Genomic DNA, 19,374 nt, shown 5'->3' on the forward strand with positions numbered 1-19,374 from the left:
GGCAGGATGGCTCCCCTCTTCATGGAGCCACAGGGACTCTAATGTGACGGCCCAGGACGTGATCCTCAGCATCGTGATGCTCAGAGGGGCATCTAAGCTCCTCGGGCTACTGCCAGCCTGGAGAGCAGAGGTGCCTCTGGGGAAATCAGGTGTCATTCTTGGTGTTGCTTCCAGCCACTCGCCTACATGTCACGATGAACAGCATGGAGGCCTGATGCCCACTGGCGCCTGGGCTGCCCCAGTTCCAAGGAGGGGCTGAGGCAGGCCCAGGTGGAGGCCCGATCCCAGATGCTCGGCCTGCACCCTCACTCTCGGCATTCTGACAGCAGAAGGTTCCACTCCACGTGTCACCGAGCGCCCACCCTTGCCGTTCTTTTTTTTCCTTCTGGCTGCACCGTGTGGCATGCGGGACCTTAGTTCCCCGACCATGGATTGACCCTGGGCCCCCTGCAGTGGAAGAGTGGAGTCCTAACCACTGGACTGCCAGGGAATTCCCCCCCTTTGCCCTTCTTTCCCAGAGTTTCCGCTCATGTGGCAGTGACCACATGAGGTACCCAGAGATGCAGCCACAGCCAAGCAAACAAAAGTCCTCATCCTAGATAGAGGACTCTCATCACGGAGGAAAAAAAGGGGGGGGGGGCGGCAAATGGATGGGCGCTGGGGTGGGTGGGAACACGCTCTTCACGTTCGGCCTGTCCTCTAGGGCTCGGGGCAGGGACACAGACAAGGAGTAGCACTCATGGAGGCTCAGCCCCTGAAGGACAGAGAGGCCACTGGGGAGGCCAGCACACAGAGGGAGGGGTGAGGTGAGCCTGGCCACACAGGCCTTCCAAGCCGTGGGAAGCACCTGAAGGAGGGAGGTTTGAGGGAGGACCTGACCACAGCTGTGTTTGTAAAGGTCGCCCTGGACAGAATTCCAAGAAGATAGGGATGCAGCAAAGGTTCTGGGTGGGAGTGGGGAGGGCAAAGACCGACAGACAGATCCGCCCAGCAACCATGGGTCTGAAAAAAATCACAGTTCCACAAGATGTACCGTGAAAGACACAATGGCGGCAAAAAGGTTTGGGGTGTCTGGCCATGGCTGCACATAGCAACAAGCTTAGATAAAGGCTCTGAGAAGTGTGGTTTATCCCACACTTCTTAACTGTGTTTACCCTGGAGGCCCCCAAGTTCATTTTTCTCGAGAGCCCCATTCACTCCATCTGACAGACCCTAGAGGGGGGCTCCCTCTAGGGTCTTCCCGGTCAGTTGACACGTGTCAGAGCACGGGTCCTGCTCACTGTCAGCATCTCACTCAGCCCCCTCCTCCCCGGAGCTCCTGCGTGCTGGGAACAAGGCAGAGACAGGGCTTCTTATGAGTGCATGTGGTCACAGTCAGTGCTGTTCCCAGGGAACTCGCCGCTATCACCCCTGCAGCATCGGTTTTCCTCCCTCCCTTCCTCCCTCCGTTTCCTGCTTCTCTCAGTGCTCACAGTTCTGGCATGAACGGGCCCGATTCCAGCTCCAGAGCCAGCCAGGTAGTGGAGAGAAGAGCATGTCGCTCACAGCACCCTAATGAAAGTTCACCCCCAGACCCCTGGGGGAAAAGACAAGCTGCTTCTCTGTGCAGGACACTGAGCAGGTGGAAGGAAAGCCCGGAGGGGATGGCTAAGAATGACGCCAAAATGGAGGACAAAAGAGCCAAGAGTTCCAGAAAAGCCCCTCTTAACACCATCTGGGCACCTGGATCCAGCTGTGCCTGAAGTAAAGCCAACCCTTGAGGTTCAGTTATGTGAGTCTATCAAGGCTTCCTTCTTTATGCCCACAGGATACGGGTTTCTGTCACTTCCCACCGTAACAGGACCGTAGAGCAACCCTTAACCACTGGACGCAGCGTTATGGTGCAAACACCATAAGCCTCACATTCAGGAGATCCAGCCATGATACTCCCAGGGCCCTCCCTCCCATTCCCGCAAGCCTGTGTCACTGAGTGAGCCGCTATGCCCACTCCTGCCGCTAGACCCAGAGAAGCTTTGGCAGCAGTGGATAACGAGGCCGCCCTTTAACAAACGTCTCTCTCCCGGGCATACTCACCATCGAGCCTGAGGTATTTAAAGCCGCGATACGCAAAATAGTCTTCCATGATCGTCATGAGGGAGGTCATCTGACAGAACAGCAGCACTTTATGGTTGGTGGCCCGGAGTTTGGGGAGAATTCTATCGAGCAGCTCGAATTTCCCCGAGGCTCGGTACAGGTCCAGCCTGCGGAGTGGAGGCGGTGGGAAAGGACACACACACCACATGAACCACAGCGCCCTGCAGGCAGGCCAAGGACGACATGCGCTCCCATGCCCAGGCTACCTGAGCCAGCCTAGGCAGACTGGCCACCAGGCTCGGGGGCACACAAGTGCTTCCTTGGCAGACTACCCCTGCGCCCGCCCCTGCCCCCCTGCCCCCACCAAAGTTTCAGCAAAGCCATTTCAACCCAACTAAAATAAACTTGGTCATGAAATTACTGACCAACTTGGACACTTGTAAGAGCGAGAGAAGGTGCTATTTATTAGTAAAGATCCTGGGACAATGGGCACGGACAGGGGCTGCCCCGGGAAGCCAGGCCTCCTGTTTAAGAACCTTCCAAGAGCAGAGGCTCCCAGAGGAGAATGCCCACACCGCACCACACACAGGGCTAAGGGCCACTGCAACTTCTGTCATTCGCTCCTGGTTTATAGGTGTGGAAACTGAGGCTGGGGGACAGTGTGACACGGCTGCTGACCTGCCGGGGCCGGGCTCAAACCCAGGTCTGTGGGACCCCATTATGCAATTTGGTATAAAGAACTACACAGCTAAAGAACCTTTTGCCCTTTCATTCGGTGCCTCTGCTCTAGGAAAGAGTTTACTATCCCAGAGAAATAATGGTGGCTTTAGCGTTAAGAATGTTTCAACGGTGAAACCTTGAGGCAGCATTTGTGTCCCAACACCAGGCCTGAACGATGCCGGGGCTGCGCTTTATAAACAACCCTGGAGAAAACGCCCCCAGAGCAAGGTGCGTGGTGCACTGTATGAAGAGTATCCCTCTGTTGGTGGGTGGAGTTAGGATCAGAGTGGTTAGGAAAGCTGTCACAGGTCACAGAGCCCAGAGGTGGGGCCTGGAAGCCAGGTGTGGTCACCTCTCCAAGTGGAGAATTTTTATTCTCTTCTTTGGGTTCATCTATGTTTTCAAAGTTTTCTGCCAGGAATATACTGCCTTTGAAATGAGACAAGTATAACAACAGAAATAAAGCCAACCAAAGAGAGAACTACTGGCACACAGGTGGTCTGCCCACCCCGTTAAGCTAGGAAGATTCTCACCCTTGGACGATGCCACCGGTAAACCCCAAGTGCTCGGAAAAGGACTCCTGCGATGGAATGAGAGGCGGGTCAGTGCAGGGCGGGAAAAGGCGGCCAGGCCCCACGTCTCCGAGCCTTCCCACCCGTGCTCAGCGATCGCCCACGGCGGCCCCAAGGCCACACACAGATGCTTAATACAGCTTTTCTATCCCACTGACAACCCTTTCATCATGACCTAACACTCTTAACCACGGAAAGGAGCGCGCAAGGACGGCACGCGCCTGAGACCACACTTGGTGAGCTGAAATGGAACCCCAGGGGCCTCTGGCATGACCCCAGAACTTTATGCCAGAATGTACGGACATATGTATGCCTTTCAGAAGCAAGCATCCAGACTCTCAAGGGTACTGGGGCCCAGAAGGTTATGGCCAGAACCGTCATGAAGAGGGACGCTGCTCTCCATGCTCTGCCCAGGATGGCCCCACGTGTCACTGCGTGGGGAAGGCTAGTAACCAACAAGCAGAGGCAACACAACCCCACCGCGGGGGAAACGACTCCAGAGGACAGCCTCCGAAGGCTTCGGCAGTTACCTGAGGTGGGATTTTCATTTCTCTTGCATATTTCCCTACAGTTTGGATTCTTTACGATATATAAGCGCTTGCAAACAAAAAAATCCATAAAAAGACAAACGTACAAGCATCATCTAGTCTAAACCTTACAAGCTCTTTTTCTCTAAAGTTGCCAGAGAGAAGCGACCTAGTTCTGTCTCGGGGCTAGGCGCAGACAGACCCCTCTGAGAGCAGGGCCCTGTGCAGGGCTGAGGCCCACGAGCTCCGGGTGCCGCTGGGCCTGCCGCCCCGGCCCTGGGACTCACCTCGATGTGCTGGAACATGTAAGGGTGGTTGCAGATCTTCCTCAGCTGCATGATGGTGTTCATCAGGGTCTTGGTGCCACCTTTGCCCTGAGAAGGCAGAAGAGAGGCTCCCAAATCGGTCTTGTCCCGGGGTGGGGTGGGGGAGGAGGCATGGAAGAAGGACGTGAGAGGAGCTGTGGCTTGTGGCAGAGGAGATGGGGCGTGTGCAGCTGGCTCCGGTCGGGGCTCAGAGGCCTGAAGCCAGCGTGAAGCCAGCGCTGGGGGAAGTGGAGACCCCCTGGCACCCTGGAGGGTGGAGGGTGAGGAGGGGCCGGCAGGACGCAGGGGAAAGGTGACTGGCAAAGAGCTGAGAGTGGACCACAAACACTTTGTGAGGCTGGCTCTATGGGCACTGGGGGGTCCCCGGGGCGGGGCTGCAGCCAGACGGCTTAGGAAGATCTCTGGCTACGGGGTGAAGGAAGGATGCCGGGGTGGGTGCCGTGGGCCAAGAAGAAAACCAGGAAACAGGGTGCTGCAACAGCTCGGGTAAGAAGGGGCCCAAACGAAACATCTGGAAGAGAAAATGGGGTGGCAGGGCCAAGCCCGAGGCCGCGGGGGCAGAAGTGAGGGGCCTGGGAGGACAGCTGCAGTCCTGGTGAGGGAGCAGGGGCAGTGGGGCCCAGGGCCCCGGAGGGGCCAGAAGGCAGCAGCCTGCCCAGCTCCCACTCCTCTCCACCGTAAACTAACGTCATCCCCACGCCACGTAATGCTGAGGTAAACGGGCTCAGTGGCCCTGGCCGTCGAGGCTCTTTCCCAGCTGGGGAGGTGGGACTCCCTAGAATATTCTAACGGCTGGGGTCCGTGCTGGGCCCCCCACTGCCGACTGATGCATCCACGGGAGAGAGCACTTCATGAGCAGAGGACCCCAGACTGCTGACTGGGAAGCTCGGGGGCCTCCCTGGAAACGGGCCATCAGCCTCTGCCCCCTCAGCCTTATGGACTGGACCCATCCACACCAGCTGTGATTTAAACCAGGCCCAGTCAACACCCTCGGGACCACGACCAGATGGGGCCTCGGCCACGACTACCACCTCCGAGGAGGCGAGAGCCTGCTGCTTACAGAGTGCACAAGCCCCCCACCCAGCGGCCCCCAGTGCGCCTGCCGTGGACACCCGGGGGGGAAGGGGGCCCCGGGCCAACCTTCTTATCCTTCTCAGAGCCATCGGTGAGCAGCACCCCCTTGGCCTGCATGTGCCGGTAAAGCACGCGCTGCAGCGCGGACATGTCGCACTTGATGACGTACTCCACCTGCAGGGCACACGCCGCCGTCAGCCGGAACTGGAGCTGAGGGTCCCGGAGCCCAACGCCCAGCCTGGGCCCGTCTCTGATTGCCCAGCCTCTCAGAGGCATCCTGGGCCCTGGGCTGTGTGCTCTGATCAGGGCACACAGGGGTGACCGTGAGGAGACCCCATACCCAAGGGGACGAGGGTAGATGGGATGTGGCAGACATACCAGGGCAGAGAAATGTGGGGGGCTTCCTGGGCCAGACGGGACAACTCGGCTGCCTTCCAAAGGCCTGCCCACAGCCGGCCAAGAAACAAAGCGCAAGTGTGACTGGTGGGGCGACTGGCCAGGGACCCCAAGCCCACCCAGGGGAGAGGGGAGGGGGCCCTGGGGGGACTTAGTGCTCTAACTTAGCACACCTGCCTTCCACTTGAGAGACCCAGTGAGGGCGAGTGGCCAACCCCAGGCAGGATCGACTCCTGAATGCCGAGGCAAGACCAGGGCCAGGCCTGGGACCCAGGGGAGCCACCAGACTGGTACCACCCCAGGGAGGCCCCCTGGACGATGCTGCACTGGGACTTCCACTCAAAACAAACATGGTACGTGGAATTCCCGGTGGTCCAGTGGTTAGGACTCGGCGCTTCCACTACCGTGATGCCAGGATTCGATCCCTCGTCGGGGAACTAAGATCCCGCAAGCTGTACAGCGCGGCCAAAAAGAAAAAACTAAACGTGGTACCTTTTCAGGTAACTGAGCCTCGACTTCCTTCTTGAGCCGCCGGAGCAGGAAGGGCCGCAGCACTTTGTGGAGACGACGGATGATGAGAATGGTTTCCTCCTCGTTCAGGTCCACCTGGCAGCCCCAACGAGACATGCCAACCAAGCGTTACCTCCAAAGGAGGGGACAGGGATGCAGGGAAGGGCCATCTGGAGTCACCCTGTGCTCAGCACCTCCTTTTCAGACTACCCTAAGCTTCACAGGAGCCTAGCAGGGCAACCTCTTCCTCTGGAAAACTGCAAGGATCTAAGACCTTCCATGGAAGTCCTGGGACACGGAAGCCAAGGCCCCAGGGCACTATGAAACACAGCAGCACGCTGCATGGCTTTCCCAAGAGTAACAAACCCACGTGCCTGGAATCCTGCCAACACGTCCAAACAAAATCTGGACAGCACTGCGGGGGGCCACACAGATAGAGCGTGTGGTGTAACTGGGGGGTGCTCCAAGAGGGCTCTGTCACTGGAAGCCCAAATCAACTCTCATTTCGGCCTGGGTGGGACGGACGGAAAGAAATGCTGCTCTCCAAGGGAGCCTGCTACTCTGATAAAAATGTGAATTAAAAAAAATTTTTTTAAGTGGAAAGATGACGTCTGAACTTTTCTTCTCTGGGTCCCTTTGGGCAGAGCTTTTGCTCAACTTGAAAATACGTGAATCCAGAGCATTTGTTCCTCAGCTCTTGGAGGGGGGGTCCCTGGGAATCTGAAAACTGGGGGCTCCTTTATTGAGATCCTTGGAAAGGCCTCAATTTCTCCTTCAGGAGGGCTTCTGCCTTAGCCGGTACCAAGGAGGCGGGACCCCATGGATGATGCTGACAGAGGCCCCGCTGTAAGAGCTGAGGAACAGCTGTCCCAGACCTGCCTAAGGAAAATCCGCTAACTGGGAACGAGTGAGCTGGGGCACGGCTGCCGTGGGCGGTGACGCTCAACATTAAGCCCTGCGATCGTGCCCACCTCCTCGGTTATCAGGCTCGGCCGCTAACCTCCTTCAACAGAAAACGCAGCGGCCACAGGCACACCAACAACGTCACTCCCAGCCACACAGACACTGAGAGACATTGGCCACAACCCACAGCCGTCTTTAAAAACAAAAGGGACAGAATCTGACCATGTCACTCCTTTCACTGAAACCATCCAAGCTACCCGCTGGCCTCAGGGTGAAAATTAAACTCTCCTCAGGCCCTCCAGCTGCACCTTCACACCTCAGGGCCATATTCCTCGCTGTCCCCTCCCTGTGCCTGGGGCACAGGGTCAGGGAAGCCCCAAGCATCCCGGGGGATTTCTCTGCCCTCCTCCTCTGGGGTCCTTTGGTGCCAGGGCTGCCCTGCGCTTGGCTGGGCCGGCTGTGGTGGGCACTCAACCCACAACGACCCAGGGAAGCCAGATGGGCCGGGACCATCAACTTGGAGGGTCCTCGGAGCTGCTCGCGGCCAAGGCTCACGGCTCCCCACTCCCCCTCCGCCACCATGTGGCCGGCTGCACACCCACCTTTTCCCCGGTCATGGCAAAGGGCGCGTTGAACCACTGCTCGAAGGTGCTGCAGCTCTTGAAGATGGTGGGCAGCAGGAAGTTGAGCAGCGCCCAGAGCTCAGGGAGCTTGTTCTGCAGCGGCGTGCCTGTCAGCAGCAGGCGGCGGGGGGCCACGTAGTGTGTGTTGAGGACCTGCGTCAGCTTGCAGTGGTGGTTCTTCATGCGGTGGCCTTCGTCCACGATCATGTACTTCCAACGGATCTGTGGGCCGAGAGCAGGAGGTCAGGGGAGGACAGGCAGCGGGGCTGCCCACCTGGGTGAGGATCTCATGGCCATTAGGCAAGAAGGCTCCGGGCAGAACGGCCTGCTGAGCTGGAGAATGTGAGCACGACAACAGCCCCTGATGAGGGACCAGCTCACACCGCAGCCTCTGTAAAGCAGGGGGTAAAGACAGACACGTGGACAGGGAGACACGGCTGTGACCTGTGACTGGGTGAACAAATCCAGGGGCACAAAAGTACTTTGGTTTCCCAAGAAAATTATATATGCTAGTACATGACACAGAAAAACACCCCAAATAACAACCCCCCTGCTGATCAGAGGCCCTCAGGGGTGGGGTCTTCAGGAGATTTGGTTCAGTAATGGGTGCATTTCCAGTCAGCAGGCGGCAGCTCTAAGGCAGGAGCAGCACAGGTGGGTTCAGACGGTGGGCTCTGGGGGCCCCGGCTGCGCCCCAGCGCCTGTCAGTGGCCACACGGCTGGTGGACACAGGCTAGATGCCGATTCTAACCATGAGTGTGAGTCTGCAAGCGGGAGCCGCAGGTGTAAATCCCTATTTACATGTGACTGTGACGAGCTTCAGAGCCACTCTGGCTTTGGCTTCTTTGGCATGGCCTGGCTGAGGAACTGCACATCAGCTGTCCCAGACGAAAAGGGCAGAACCGACTGGGGGAGGGGCCCAGCAGCCATTTCCCATGAGGAACCCCCGTGGCAGGGGGTTTACGTTAATTAAAGCCACTGTCAGACAAACACAGGATTTTCAGAGCCCCGTTCTCATGCTTGGGATGGGCCTGGCTTTGTACTGGGTCAGAAGGGTGAGCCTCCACACTGGACACCAGCTCCCTGGGCCCCAGTTTCCTTATCTGTAGCTCAGAGATGCACATCAAGCACCAAATGTCATCAGTACGACCAAGGCTGACCGGTGTGGTAACACGTAAATATCTCCTCCATCCACTGGGTCAAACACCCTACCACTTGACTTAATCCCCTACACGGTTAGTGAGGCCAGATGCAGCACCTTCTGGCTCAACCCTTTCCCAAACCGGGAAAAGAGCTTTTTGTAGGCGAGGGATAGTGCCTGTCTCATATCTGGGTCATGGTTTATTCTCGGTAGTTCCCTGATGGCCCAACTAGAGCTGCCTTCACAACTGGGTCAGCTAAGAGGCTGCCCCGCGTGCACAGCCCCCACTGAATGCGCCAACCCAGTGGTCCAAGGCTGACAGAACACATGGGACGTCAGAGTGCTTGGACCTGGATACCAAATCCCTCCTGCTTCGTGGGCTGCTTTCCTGTAGGCTGTGGTAGGGAGACACAGCCACCAGGGAGGGAGGTCTGAGGTCTCTAGAGACAGGCGGAGACAAGGGGGGCCTCACCACAGCCCTGCCAGGGACACGGCAGGCAAGACAGGTGGGTCGAGAGTCACTGCGTGTGACCAGGCTCTTCGGGCAGAAGGCCCGAGAGGAGCCAGTCCACATGTTGCGTAGACGGAGCCAGTCTCTGGACGTGGCCCAGGGCCAGCCTGGGGACAGATGGTCGGAGAGGCAAGCCCAAGGTCACCTCGACTGGGGCTGTTCGCACACACAGAGCAGCTGTCTTTTTACACATATGCGGGGGAATCACTGAGAAATGTCTTCGGGGGCTTTGAGAAGATGGGAAGCGTGACACACTTGCGACAATCCTGGGCTGGATCACGGGCTCCCTGACAGCACGCGACGGCCTGGGCTGGCTTGTTCTACAGGCAGACACGCTACCTTTGCAAGGATGTGCTTGTCTTTAATGATGTACTCGTACGTTGTCAGCAAGACGTTGAACTTGCCGCTCCGGAGCTGGGGGACGAAAGCACGTCTGGCTGCTGGAGAGCCCTGTGAGGGAGAGAAGACACGAGTGCCTCAGCCTCTGGGCCCTGGGTCCTGGCCCCTCACCCCGGCAAGGGCAGAGGGCCAAGTGTGGGGAGCGGAGAGAGGAGTGTGGGTCCTGGGCGGCCCAGGCCCTTGGGAGGCTTGCTGCCTGCACCTCCATCGGCCCCACTCCTGATGGTCAACCAGCTCCGCTTCCCACACCCTCCTCTTCCCGGGTCCCCATCTCAGGCCTCCAGGCCTTCCACACAGGCGCAGACCGCTGTGATCACTCCCAAAGGGCAGCTCCAGCCTCTCCCCGGTTAGCAAATCTGCCCCGTCCCTCCTGTTCCAAGCTCACGTTCCAGACAGAGCTGCACTCGTTCCCATAAGCTCTTGCCAGCCGAATGATTTTTAGCTCCTCAAACGCACCAAGTTCTCCCCACACACGCTGTCCCCTCTGCCGGAACCCGACTTTCCCCATCATGGGGCCAAGAGCCTCTCAGCACAGGGTGGCGAGCCTGGACCCGGTAGACCTATGGCCAAGGGCACAATGGGGCTCTGCCACTGAGTGGCTGTGCGAGGCCCTCTCTGCCTCTCTCCCCACGAGGTCAAGAGGCACATTTAGTCCCCACTTCACAGGCGAACTGATCCAGGGGCGGCACTCAGAGCAGGCCTGCACGGGGCCCACGTGTCCCGGTGTCCCCCGTCACACAGCAGCCCACGGTGGACACTCGCTAAGTCATCCCAGGTGAATGGGTTTTAACCAAAGCTCGGCAGGAATAACGAAATCTTCAGGTGAATGCGTTAATGTCACCACATTCCACAAACTGAGTCCATAACTTCAGTTAAAAAAGAAGCATCGGGCTTCCCTGGTGGCGCAGTGGTTGAGAGTCCGCCTGCCGATGCAGGGGATACGGGTGCGTGCCCCGGTCTGGGAGGATCCCATGTGCCGCGGAGCGGCTGGGCCCGTGAGCCGTGGCCGCTGGGCCTGCGCGTCCGGAGCCTGTGCTCCGCAAGGGGAGAGGCCACAACAGTGAGAGGCCCGCATACCACAAAAAGAAAAAAAAAAAAAAAAAAAAAAAAAAAAAAAAAAAAAAAAAAAAAAAGAAGCATCACTCCTCGAAATAAAGTGATCCAAACCCCGTGTGAATGGCAGGATCCCAAGTGTATAACATAAGAAGACGCACACACACACACGTGCATCCTGTCATTAATGCAAGTTGATGCCCCTCTTCACCCACACGTATCCCCTATTCTCCCACCCTGCCCATGCCCACCTCCTCAGGGGGCGACGTACCTTGTAGGACACCTTCACCACCGAGGGGGCCCACTTGTCAAATTCGTATGCCCAGTTGGACAGCGTTCTGGTGGAAACAAGGAAGGGAGAGTCAGTCTAGTTCCGTTGCCAGCAACTGTCCAACAGATGTCCACAAGGAAGTGAAGCTGATGTGTGTGTGACCCTCAGAGATGGCCGGGTAACGGAGCATCTGAGGGAAGGAGGGGACGGTGCCCCAGGTGGGAGACACAGGGACACACAAAGGCATGGTGGTGGGTATTGGGTCAGCCTCCGCCAGGTCGGCCTGGGCTGGAGCAGGGCGGCCGGAGAGGGCCAGGACCAGGAGCTGGACCCTGGAGATCAGTTCTCTGTCACCGCTGTGTGGCCACAGGCCCCTGTGAGAACACACCACACGCTGCAGACCTGCTGCCCAGAAAAACGCAGATTCACAGTGCCTCATTTCAGGCTCAGGACACTGGGGGTGGGGTGCGGGAGTCATGCCACGGAGGTCGGGGCTGTAGGAGGCACCACCGAGTCGCGGTGCCACGTCAAAATGAAACTGGCAGCCACTGAAGGTTCCTGCCCGGTAAAAGACAGAATGAGGATGGGAGGCAGGTGAGACCAAGCCAGGCCCGGGCAGAAGACTGCAGGAGGGGGAGCGCAGGAGGGCTCGAGGCCAGGAGGAGGGGGGACAGACAGAGATGGGCAGTGAGCGGACACGGGGGCGGGTGAGGAGGGACAAGTCACCCCTGACTACAAGAGAGAACCTCAGGAGAGGGTGACAGCGACAGTAAAGCCAAGTTCAGAGCGGGTGGGCTCTCGGGGAAATACTGGGACACAGAGTCTTTGGTGGGGGAGGGAACTCACTCAGACAGTCTAGACCAGGGGGGTTGTAAAGACAGGATGCAAAAGCCAAGTGGAAGAGACTGCTCATGGCTCACCTGGCTCCTCCCCACAAGAAGCTCCACTGAGGAGCTCCCCCAGCAGCCAGGGCCAACCAGGTGGGCACAGTCTGAGCCAATGAGATGGACGTTTAAGTCGCTGGGCTGTAAGTCAGGGAAAGGTCTTGAAGGAGGGTGGAGACTCAGCTGCCATACGCTCCTGCGGCCCTGGGCCCCGCCCATCATTCTGGGAACCCAGAGGAGATGACGGAGGCAGCGGCCATCTTGCAACCATGAGGGTAAAAGCCTAGGGGCAGGAGTCAGATGCTAAGGATGACTGAGCAGAAGACTGCAGGAGCCTGGGTCCTAGAAGCTTGAAGCCACCTGGCTGTGGGCTTCCCCTTACTGAGGATCAGCAAGATCGCCCTGGTTCAGTCACTGAGGTCTGGTTCCTACTGCAGGGAGCAACAGGGGAAGGTCGGGGCACTGATAGAGAGAGAAGCCAAGGGCCAAAGCCTGGGGTGGGGGAGGGGCATCTGCAGAGGGGGAGAAGAGTTGAGGGAGAGTCGGGACGGAAGTAAGGAGACAGGCCAGAGTCAGGGGTCCAGAGGGAGGCAGGACAAGCAAACTCACGGCGGAGAACAGCACGCCCCAGCAGGTGGATGGGACAGCGCGACACTCACAGTCTGAAAACACCCCCCAGGGCACAGGTGGCTCCTGGAGATGAAACTCAACAGACTGGGCCCTGGTCTGGGTAGCACAAGCATGAAAAGGGCTGAAGATCAACACACGGGGTAACTTCACTGAAGGGAATGGGGGAAAGCAGCCAACATAAATGACCTTGGAAAAGATGTTTTGGTTGGAAACTGTAAGTCTAAGGACAAAAGGAACTGGATCCCTAGTTAGTAAGGTTGTTCCTCACAGGCTAAGTATTCTGAAAGCACTGTACATGCACACTGGGAATGGACACACGAGTAAGGAGAAAGGCTAGAATGAGCCCTGTGGTCCCGGCTGAGTCAAAGACAGCAGTATGGTCACACTTAACAGAGACACAGATGACCAGACGCATATCATGTCAGCACGTGTGCACTAGGGTCAGTACACGTATATACGTATACTTCCTAGCACTGCACACTGAGAGGGCCTAGAAGCAATGACACCCCAGAAGCAAGGAGCACACCCAGCACCCAGGGTCGAGAGTCACTGCGTGTGACCAGTCTTGGTTTCTAAGACCATTTTCTAATAAGGGAAACCAGGGTTTCTTGGAGAAATGTCTGGTTCTAGGCCTGGGAGGGAAATGTACCAGCTGAGCTTGGAGCGTCTTTGGGTGCCAGAAAGAAAGACGTGCTCAAAAACCCCACAATGATGGCGGCATGTCAAAGGAACACAGCAGCCAACTGAGAGGGTTCCCGATGGCCAAGGCTGGAATGATTTGAGCAACAAAATAAACCAGTATTGGAGTTTAACCCAAAGTATAAAATAAATATCCAGGAGTCCATATTGATATAAATGATTGAATACATTCACAACTGGGGGAGAAGAGAGAAATCTTCCACACAGGAAAACTCCAAAAAATTTATGTAGTGATTTCACCTTCAAGGAGGTAGCTCTTAATTGCCCACCTATTATGTGTGGGCTGAACTTAGTGACTTTTTTCCAGAATACACTATGGAAGGGGGAAAAAAGAATAACTTCACAGTGGAGACACCTGACACACACTACCTCAGCCCGGTGATCAAGGTCAACCTCAAGAGTGAAAAGTCATGTAGACAGTAACTGCCCCCTGTTGTGAGGTGATAAGATGCGTGCTTCACTTCTGGTCTTCGTCCCGAAACCTGCCATCCCATTTAAGGATGAAAAAATCACCAAACAGACCCAGGCTGAGGCACATCCTACAAAACACCCAACCAGTTCTCCTTAAAACCATCAAGGTCACCAAAATTACACCAAGTCTGAGGAATGGTCACAGACCAGAAAAGACTGAAGAGATGTAAAGGGTAAATGTCATATGGGGGACTTCCCTGGTGGCGCAGTGTATAAGACTCCGTGCTCCCAATGCAGGGGGCCTGGGTTTGATCCCTGGTCAGGGAAGTAGATCCCACATGCATGCCACAACCAAGGAGCTTGTGTGCCACAACTAAGGAGCCCTGGAGCCGCAATTAAGGAGCCTGCCTGCTGCAACTAAGACCCGGTATGTATGTATGTATTATGTATGTATTTATGTATCAATGAATGAATGAATAAATGTATGTACGTATGTATGTATGTATGTATGTCACATGGGATCCTGGAATTGAAAACGGAAATTAGGGCAAAACTAGTGAAATCCGCATAAAGTTTACTTAATAGTAATGTGTTTAATTACTCGTAATGTTCCAGTGCTGATTCCTCACTTGTGACGAAAGTAACACCATCATGTAAGATGTGATCAACCACAGGGGGAACCTGGGGAGAGTATACGGGAGCTCCAAGTACGACCTTTTCAACTTCTCTGTAAATCTGATACTATTCTAAAGTAAACAACAACCACAATGCAATGACAGAGACGTGCTAAAAGGACACAGGGACGGATCTGAAGCGTCTCCCTGGGCCAAATCTGGGACAATTCAAGCAAAGTAAATAACAATAGTGTCCATGAGCCAATTCTTCTATGAAGAATTACACCATTAAAAAATTAAATAAGGGAGAAGAGACAGCTCTTCCTTGTAGTGGAATTTCAAGACCTGTAGAAGGAATGACGGAAAGAGAAAACCACTACTCGGCACTTTCCAGAGTGATCATTTCAGGTGAGACTCCTCTGACGGATGCTGAAATTACGGGGAAAAGTATGATGAGAAATGGTATATTCGTATAGCTTCTAAGTGCCTTCTCACAAGTTACTTATAAACTACAAAGGAAAACTCTTAGGTTTATGTGGGGAAACCTGCAGGCGCCACGTAAGGAAAGACCAAAGTGATGCTCTCCTGTCACGGAGCCCCTGGGCTTGTGCCTCCTGATGTGAGGCCCCAAGAAGGGCACAGCACCCACCCTGGAGTTTCTCGCCAGAATTCCAGAAAGAAGACACATCACACAAACCCAATCTGAGGGACAGTCTACCAAATGCCTAGCCAGGATTCAAGTGTCAAGATCACGAAGGACAAAGATGGACTCAGGAACTGTCACAGACACGACACGGCAACAAAAGGCAAAGTGGGATCCTGGACCAGAAAAAGGCCTCTAGTGGGGAAGTCTACAACATCTGAATAGAGTCTCTAGATTCGTTACCAGTTAACAATGATTTGTTAAATCATTGTTACTATCCTGGTGTTGAAACTGTCCTAAGGTTACGTGAGATGCAGGAGGCCGGGTGAAAGGTATATAGGAACTCTTTACACTACTTCTGCAGTTGTTTGTAAAAAATGACAAACCCAGGCTGCAGAGCAGCACGCTGGACAGAGCTATTCCAGTGGAGATGAAGTCACGCCTGGGAAGCTAAACAGAAGGGAGGGGACTTGAGTGAGTGGAGGGTTCTGGGGCCCCCAGCCGTGGGTGCGTGGCTTCTGGAGGCCTGGCCACCTTACAGGTAGGAGGGCATGTTCCCACGCTGAGGGATGAGTACTCGGTTTCCCATCCTCCCCCTCGACAGCTGACTTGAGGCAGACATGGTTCCCCTGAGCGCTGGGCCGATGGTAAAGGGGATTCCCCTTCAGGGCCAAGCCAAGTGTACACACAGAGGCCTGGCCACATCAGAGCAGACCATCCTCCAGGCCCATGACTGGACTGCTGCCTAACATGTGACCTGAACTGGGTCAATGACAGCCAGTCCTGGGACTTCTGGAAAAAACCTGGGAACAGGAGAACCATTTTGTGACCCATGCGGAGCTGGGAAGAGGGATGCCCAGATGGCCTGAGGAATCCTGGCCCCTGGAAGGGTGCCTGCTGGGAGGAAGAGACCAACGGTACCAAGAGGTGGCAAGTGAGAGAGCCTCCTCTGGACGCCGCTTGAGTATCCAGATGCCACCTGAGCGCCTGTGGTGCCTGGACCAGGCTGGGACGCGATCGACAGGGCTCAGTGCCCCAGCAGTAAGTGGACACAGTGTCTGCACAGATGGTTCCACTCTACATTTCTACTGGGCAGTTATCTGACTCCTGTGACAACCTTGTGTGGAATTTGCTCATTGTGGGGCCTGAAGAGGACACCAAGGACATCCGGTGAGAGATGCCCCAACAGGAATCATGGACGGGCACTCCAGTACCTGCCCTTCTTCTATCCTGAGCCTTGACACCAGAGGCAAGTGGCTATGGGCTGAGTTGTGTCCCCCCCAAATTTGTATGTTGACATCTTCGTGCCCAGCACCCCAGAACGTGACTATATTTGGAAACAGAGTCTTTAAAGAGGTGATGAAGGAAAAATACGGTCAGTGGGGCGAGGCCTAATCCATGACCGGTATGACTTTGTTATAAGAAGAGGAAATTAGGGCACAGACACACATAGAAGGAAGGCAATGTGAAGACACAGGGAGAAGATGGCCATCCACAAGGCCAGGAGAGAGGCCTAGGGAGAAGCCAGCCCGGCTGACACCTTGTTCTCAGACCTGTGGCCTCCCGGGAAATAGTGCCTATTGTTTAAGCCACCCAGGCTGTGGTCCTTCGTGAGGGCGGCCAAGCAAACTAACACACAGGCGTCTGAGCACAGGCCAGGCTGCTGGTGACCTCGCGGGGCTGGGCCTTCCCACTGGGCACTTCTGGCACCTGGGGTGGGCACACTCACGAGAGAGGTACTATGATGAGGAAGGGCCCGTTGATCCGCTTGTGCTCCATGAGGTACGTGATGAGAGCGATGGTCTGGATGGTCTTCCCCAGGCCCATCTCATCAGCCAGGATGCCATTCAGGTTGTTGTTGTACAGGGACACCAGCCACTCTAAGCCTTTGATCTGCAAGGAGAAGCGGCCAGGACTGAAGCCCAGGTTGGGCTCAGGGGTGTTCCCCGCGCTTTGGAGACTCACAAGTTCTGCCCCAGCCAGGGACCTCCTGTGGCCATCTTCACTTGGTATTTTGCTCTGAGTCAACCCACTCCTTTCCCACTCAGCCTCATCCTCAGCAATCCTGTCTCTGAAATCACAGGGTTGCTGTGCTAATGAGAGATGTATATGAAATGTCCTTTCTGGGTGCACATATAAATAGCTAAGCTTCTCACTGTTACAGTGTCCGTCTGTCACTGCCTGACACCAAGCCACACAGCACACTGGGACCAACCTGCCCTCAACCATGTGACACTGGATTCAGGAGAGCGTTGGGGTTTCAGGGAAACTTGGTGATGAGTCCACCACATGACTAACAACTGCCTCAACAGCATTTCAAGATTAACTGAAAGGTTTCCAAAGCTCGTGAACCTTTCTGAAACACAGTCAATGAGAGAGAATATTGTCTTCAGGGAAAATCTGGAAATTTTCATAACAAATTAAGCAAGTTAAGTCTTTTTTTTTTTTTTTTGCGGTACACGGGCCTCTCACTGTTGTGGCCTCTCCCGTTGCAGAGCACAGGCTCCGGACACGAAGGCCCAGCAGCCATGGCTCACGGGCCCAGCCACTCCACGGCATGTGGGATCTTCCCGGACCGGGGCACGAACCCGTGTCCCCTGCATCGGCCGGCAGACTCTCAACCACTGCACCACCACGGAAGCCCACAAGTTAAGTCTTGGCCATGTTCTGATTTCTCTGATTGCACTGGTCTCTGGAAAGTTCCACTGGTCACAGGATTCACCTTTGGCACTTGATATCAGCACGGAGGTTCTGAGAGTTCTTTTAAGGGAAGTTGGGGATCAGGGGTTACAACCAAACTGGGTATCAGGGACACGTGTTCTTTGGTTGGGGATATACCAGCTGCCTCTTGGGAGCTTACAGGTGAGCCTGGGATATGGGGCCACAGGAAAAGAGATTTTTACTACGAGCAGCTCCATTTCTTGGCTGTTCCAGGCCAGACCCTGACAAAGACCTTCAGAGGCATCACCACTTCACCCTCAGAGGCTGGCAGGAGGGGCTGCTGCCCCATTTCCCAGAAGGAAGGACCGAGTCTAGGGCTGCTAACCTCTCCTGCTTTGCTGCCTCATGCTGCACAGAGCTCCAGGAAATATGTACTGAGCACCCATAGGCCCACACCCGGGTCCCATTCTGGCTCGGCCATTCCCAAACTGTGTGATTTTGAGGAATCGCTGTACCTCTCTGTTCCTCGGTTGTCCCTCCAACCACCCCCCGCCCATGAAATTTGGAGGACCACAGCACCTACTTCAGAGTGGCTGAGGGAATTCAGATGCTAACAGCCTATAAAGTGTTTCTACTCTGCTTGGCACATATCAAGCACCCAGCAGATACTGATTTATTGCAACATTTCATTTCCTCTTGGTCAGACCATGATGCTGCTTTACAGATGAGGAGACCGAGGCTCAGAGGGGAAGAGTGAGTTGCCCAAAGACCAAGAGTGGACTGTGAACTCAGGTCTGCCTGCCTTCAGCAGCCACCCACGACCTGGAAACCCCTCTGCCGAGACTGCTATGTGGACATGGCCCCCTCCAACCTACCTGGTACTGCTTGAGGACGCCGTTGACCATGAGCGCTGACTGCTTATCCACCCTCTCGGTGACAGCGTGGGCCACGGCATAATAGGACTGCAGGCCACGAGCGAGGGCCTGCGACACGCCATACTCATCATCAACATCTTGCTTGGCGTTCCTGGGAGCAAGATCAAAGGGCTGTGTGAAGACACACATTCCTACTTGTGACAATGTGCTTCTGACACAAACCTCCGCAGAGCAGCTTTATGGCCTGAGCCTGAAGATAAGCCAAAGAGCGGCTGCACAGTCTGAGGACAGGCAAGGCAGCAAATACTAATCCAGGTGGGCCCAAGACTAGACTTCTGGGTGTCATGGGAATCAAGTCACCGTCACACCACAGAAGGAGTGTTACTTTTAGCCAGAGGCTGGTCACATGGCCCACCCTCTCTACCGGGAGTTCAAGAGTCTAAAGGGAAAATGTACACTCAACAGCCTTGCACAAACCAGAATCATGTATACTTCGGCTGTTTTGTAACCTAATCTAGAATTCTTTAATTAAAAAAAACTTTTTATTATTTTATTTTTTTGGCCGCACCACGAGGCTTGCAGGATCTTAGTTCCCCAACCAGGGATCAAACCCAGGCTCCTGGCAGTGAGAGTGTGGAGTCCTAACCACTGGACCGCTGGGGAACTCCCTAGAATTCTTTTTTTTTTTTTTTTTTTTTTTGCGGTACGCGGGCCTCTCACTGTTGTGGCCTCTCCCGTTGCGGAGCTCAGGCTCCGGATGCGCAGGCTCAGCAGCCATGGCTCACGGGCCCAGCCACTCTGTGGCATGAGGGATCTTCCCGCACCGGGGCACGAATCCGTGTCCCCCGCATCGGCAGG

General features: G+C 55.5%; 1 protein-coding gene across 7 annotated transcripts in view; it reads right to left on the reverse strand.

Annotated features, from left to right (window-relative positions):
* SMARCA4 (SWI/SNF related BAF chromatin remodeling complex subunit ATPase 4) overlaps positions 1–19,374 on the reverse strand; it is an 88,262-nt gene that overhangs the window by 27,339 nt on the left and 41,549 nt on the right. For all 7 annotated transcript variants that reach the window (XM_081232077.1, XM_081232078.1, XM_081232076.1 and 4 more), the window contains exons 15-24: positions 18,517–18,667; positions 16,710–16,873; positions 11,100–11,166; positions 9,716–9,826; positions 7,704–7,946; positions 6,181–6,294; positions 5,359–5,466; positions 4,180–4,266; positions 3,327–3,373; positions 2,074–2,240 (exon numbers count right to left, since the gene is read on the reverse strand). In XM_081232077.1, the coding sequence (XP_081088203.1) occupies positions 2,074–2,240; positions 3,327–3,373; positions 4,180–4,266; positions 5,359–5,466; positions 6,181–6,294; positions 7,704–7,946; positions 9,716–9,826; positions 11,100–11,166; positions 16,710–16,873; positions 18,517–18,667 (1,259 nt within the window). The remainder of the gene's footprint in view (positions 1–2,073; positions 2,241–3,326; positions 3,374–4,179; positions 4,267–5,358; positions 5,467–6,180; positions 6,295–7,703; positions 7,947–9,715; positions 9,827–11,099; positions 11,167–16,709; positions 16,874–18,516; positions 18,668–19,374) is intronic.

This window comes from Mesoplodon bidens (genome assembly GCF_964165515.1).
Source record: "Mesoplodon bidens genome assembly, chromosome: 4".
In the NCBI taxonomy this organism is placed as follows: domain Eukaryota; kingdom Metazoa; phylum Chordata; class Mammalia; order Artiodactyla; family Ziphiidae; genus Mesoplodon; species Mesoplodon bidens.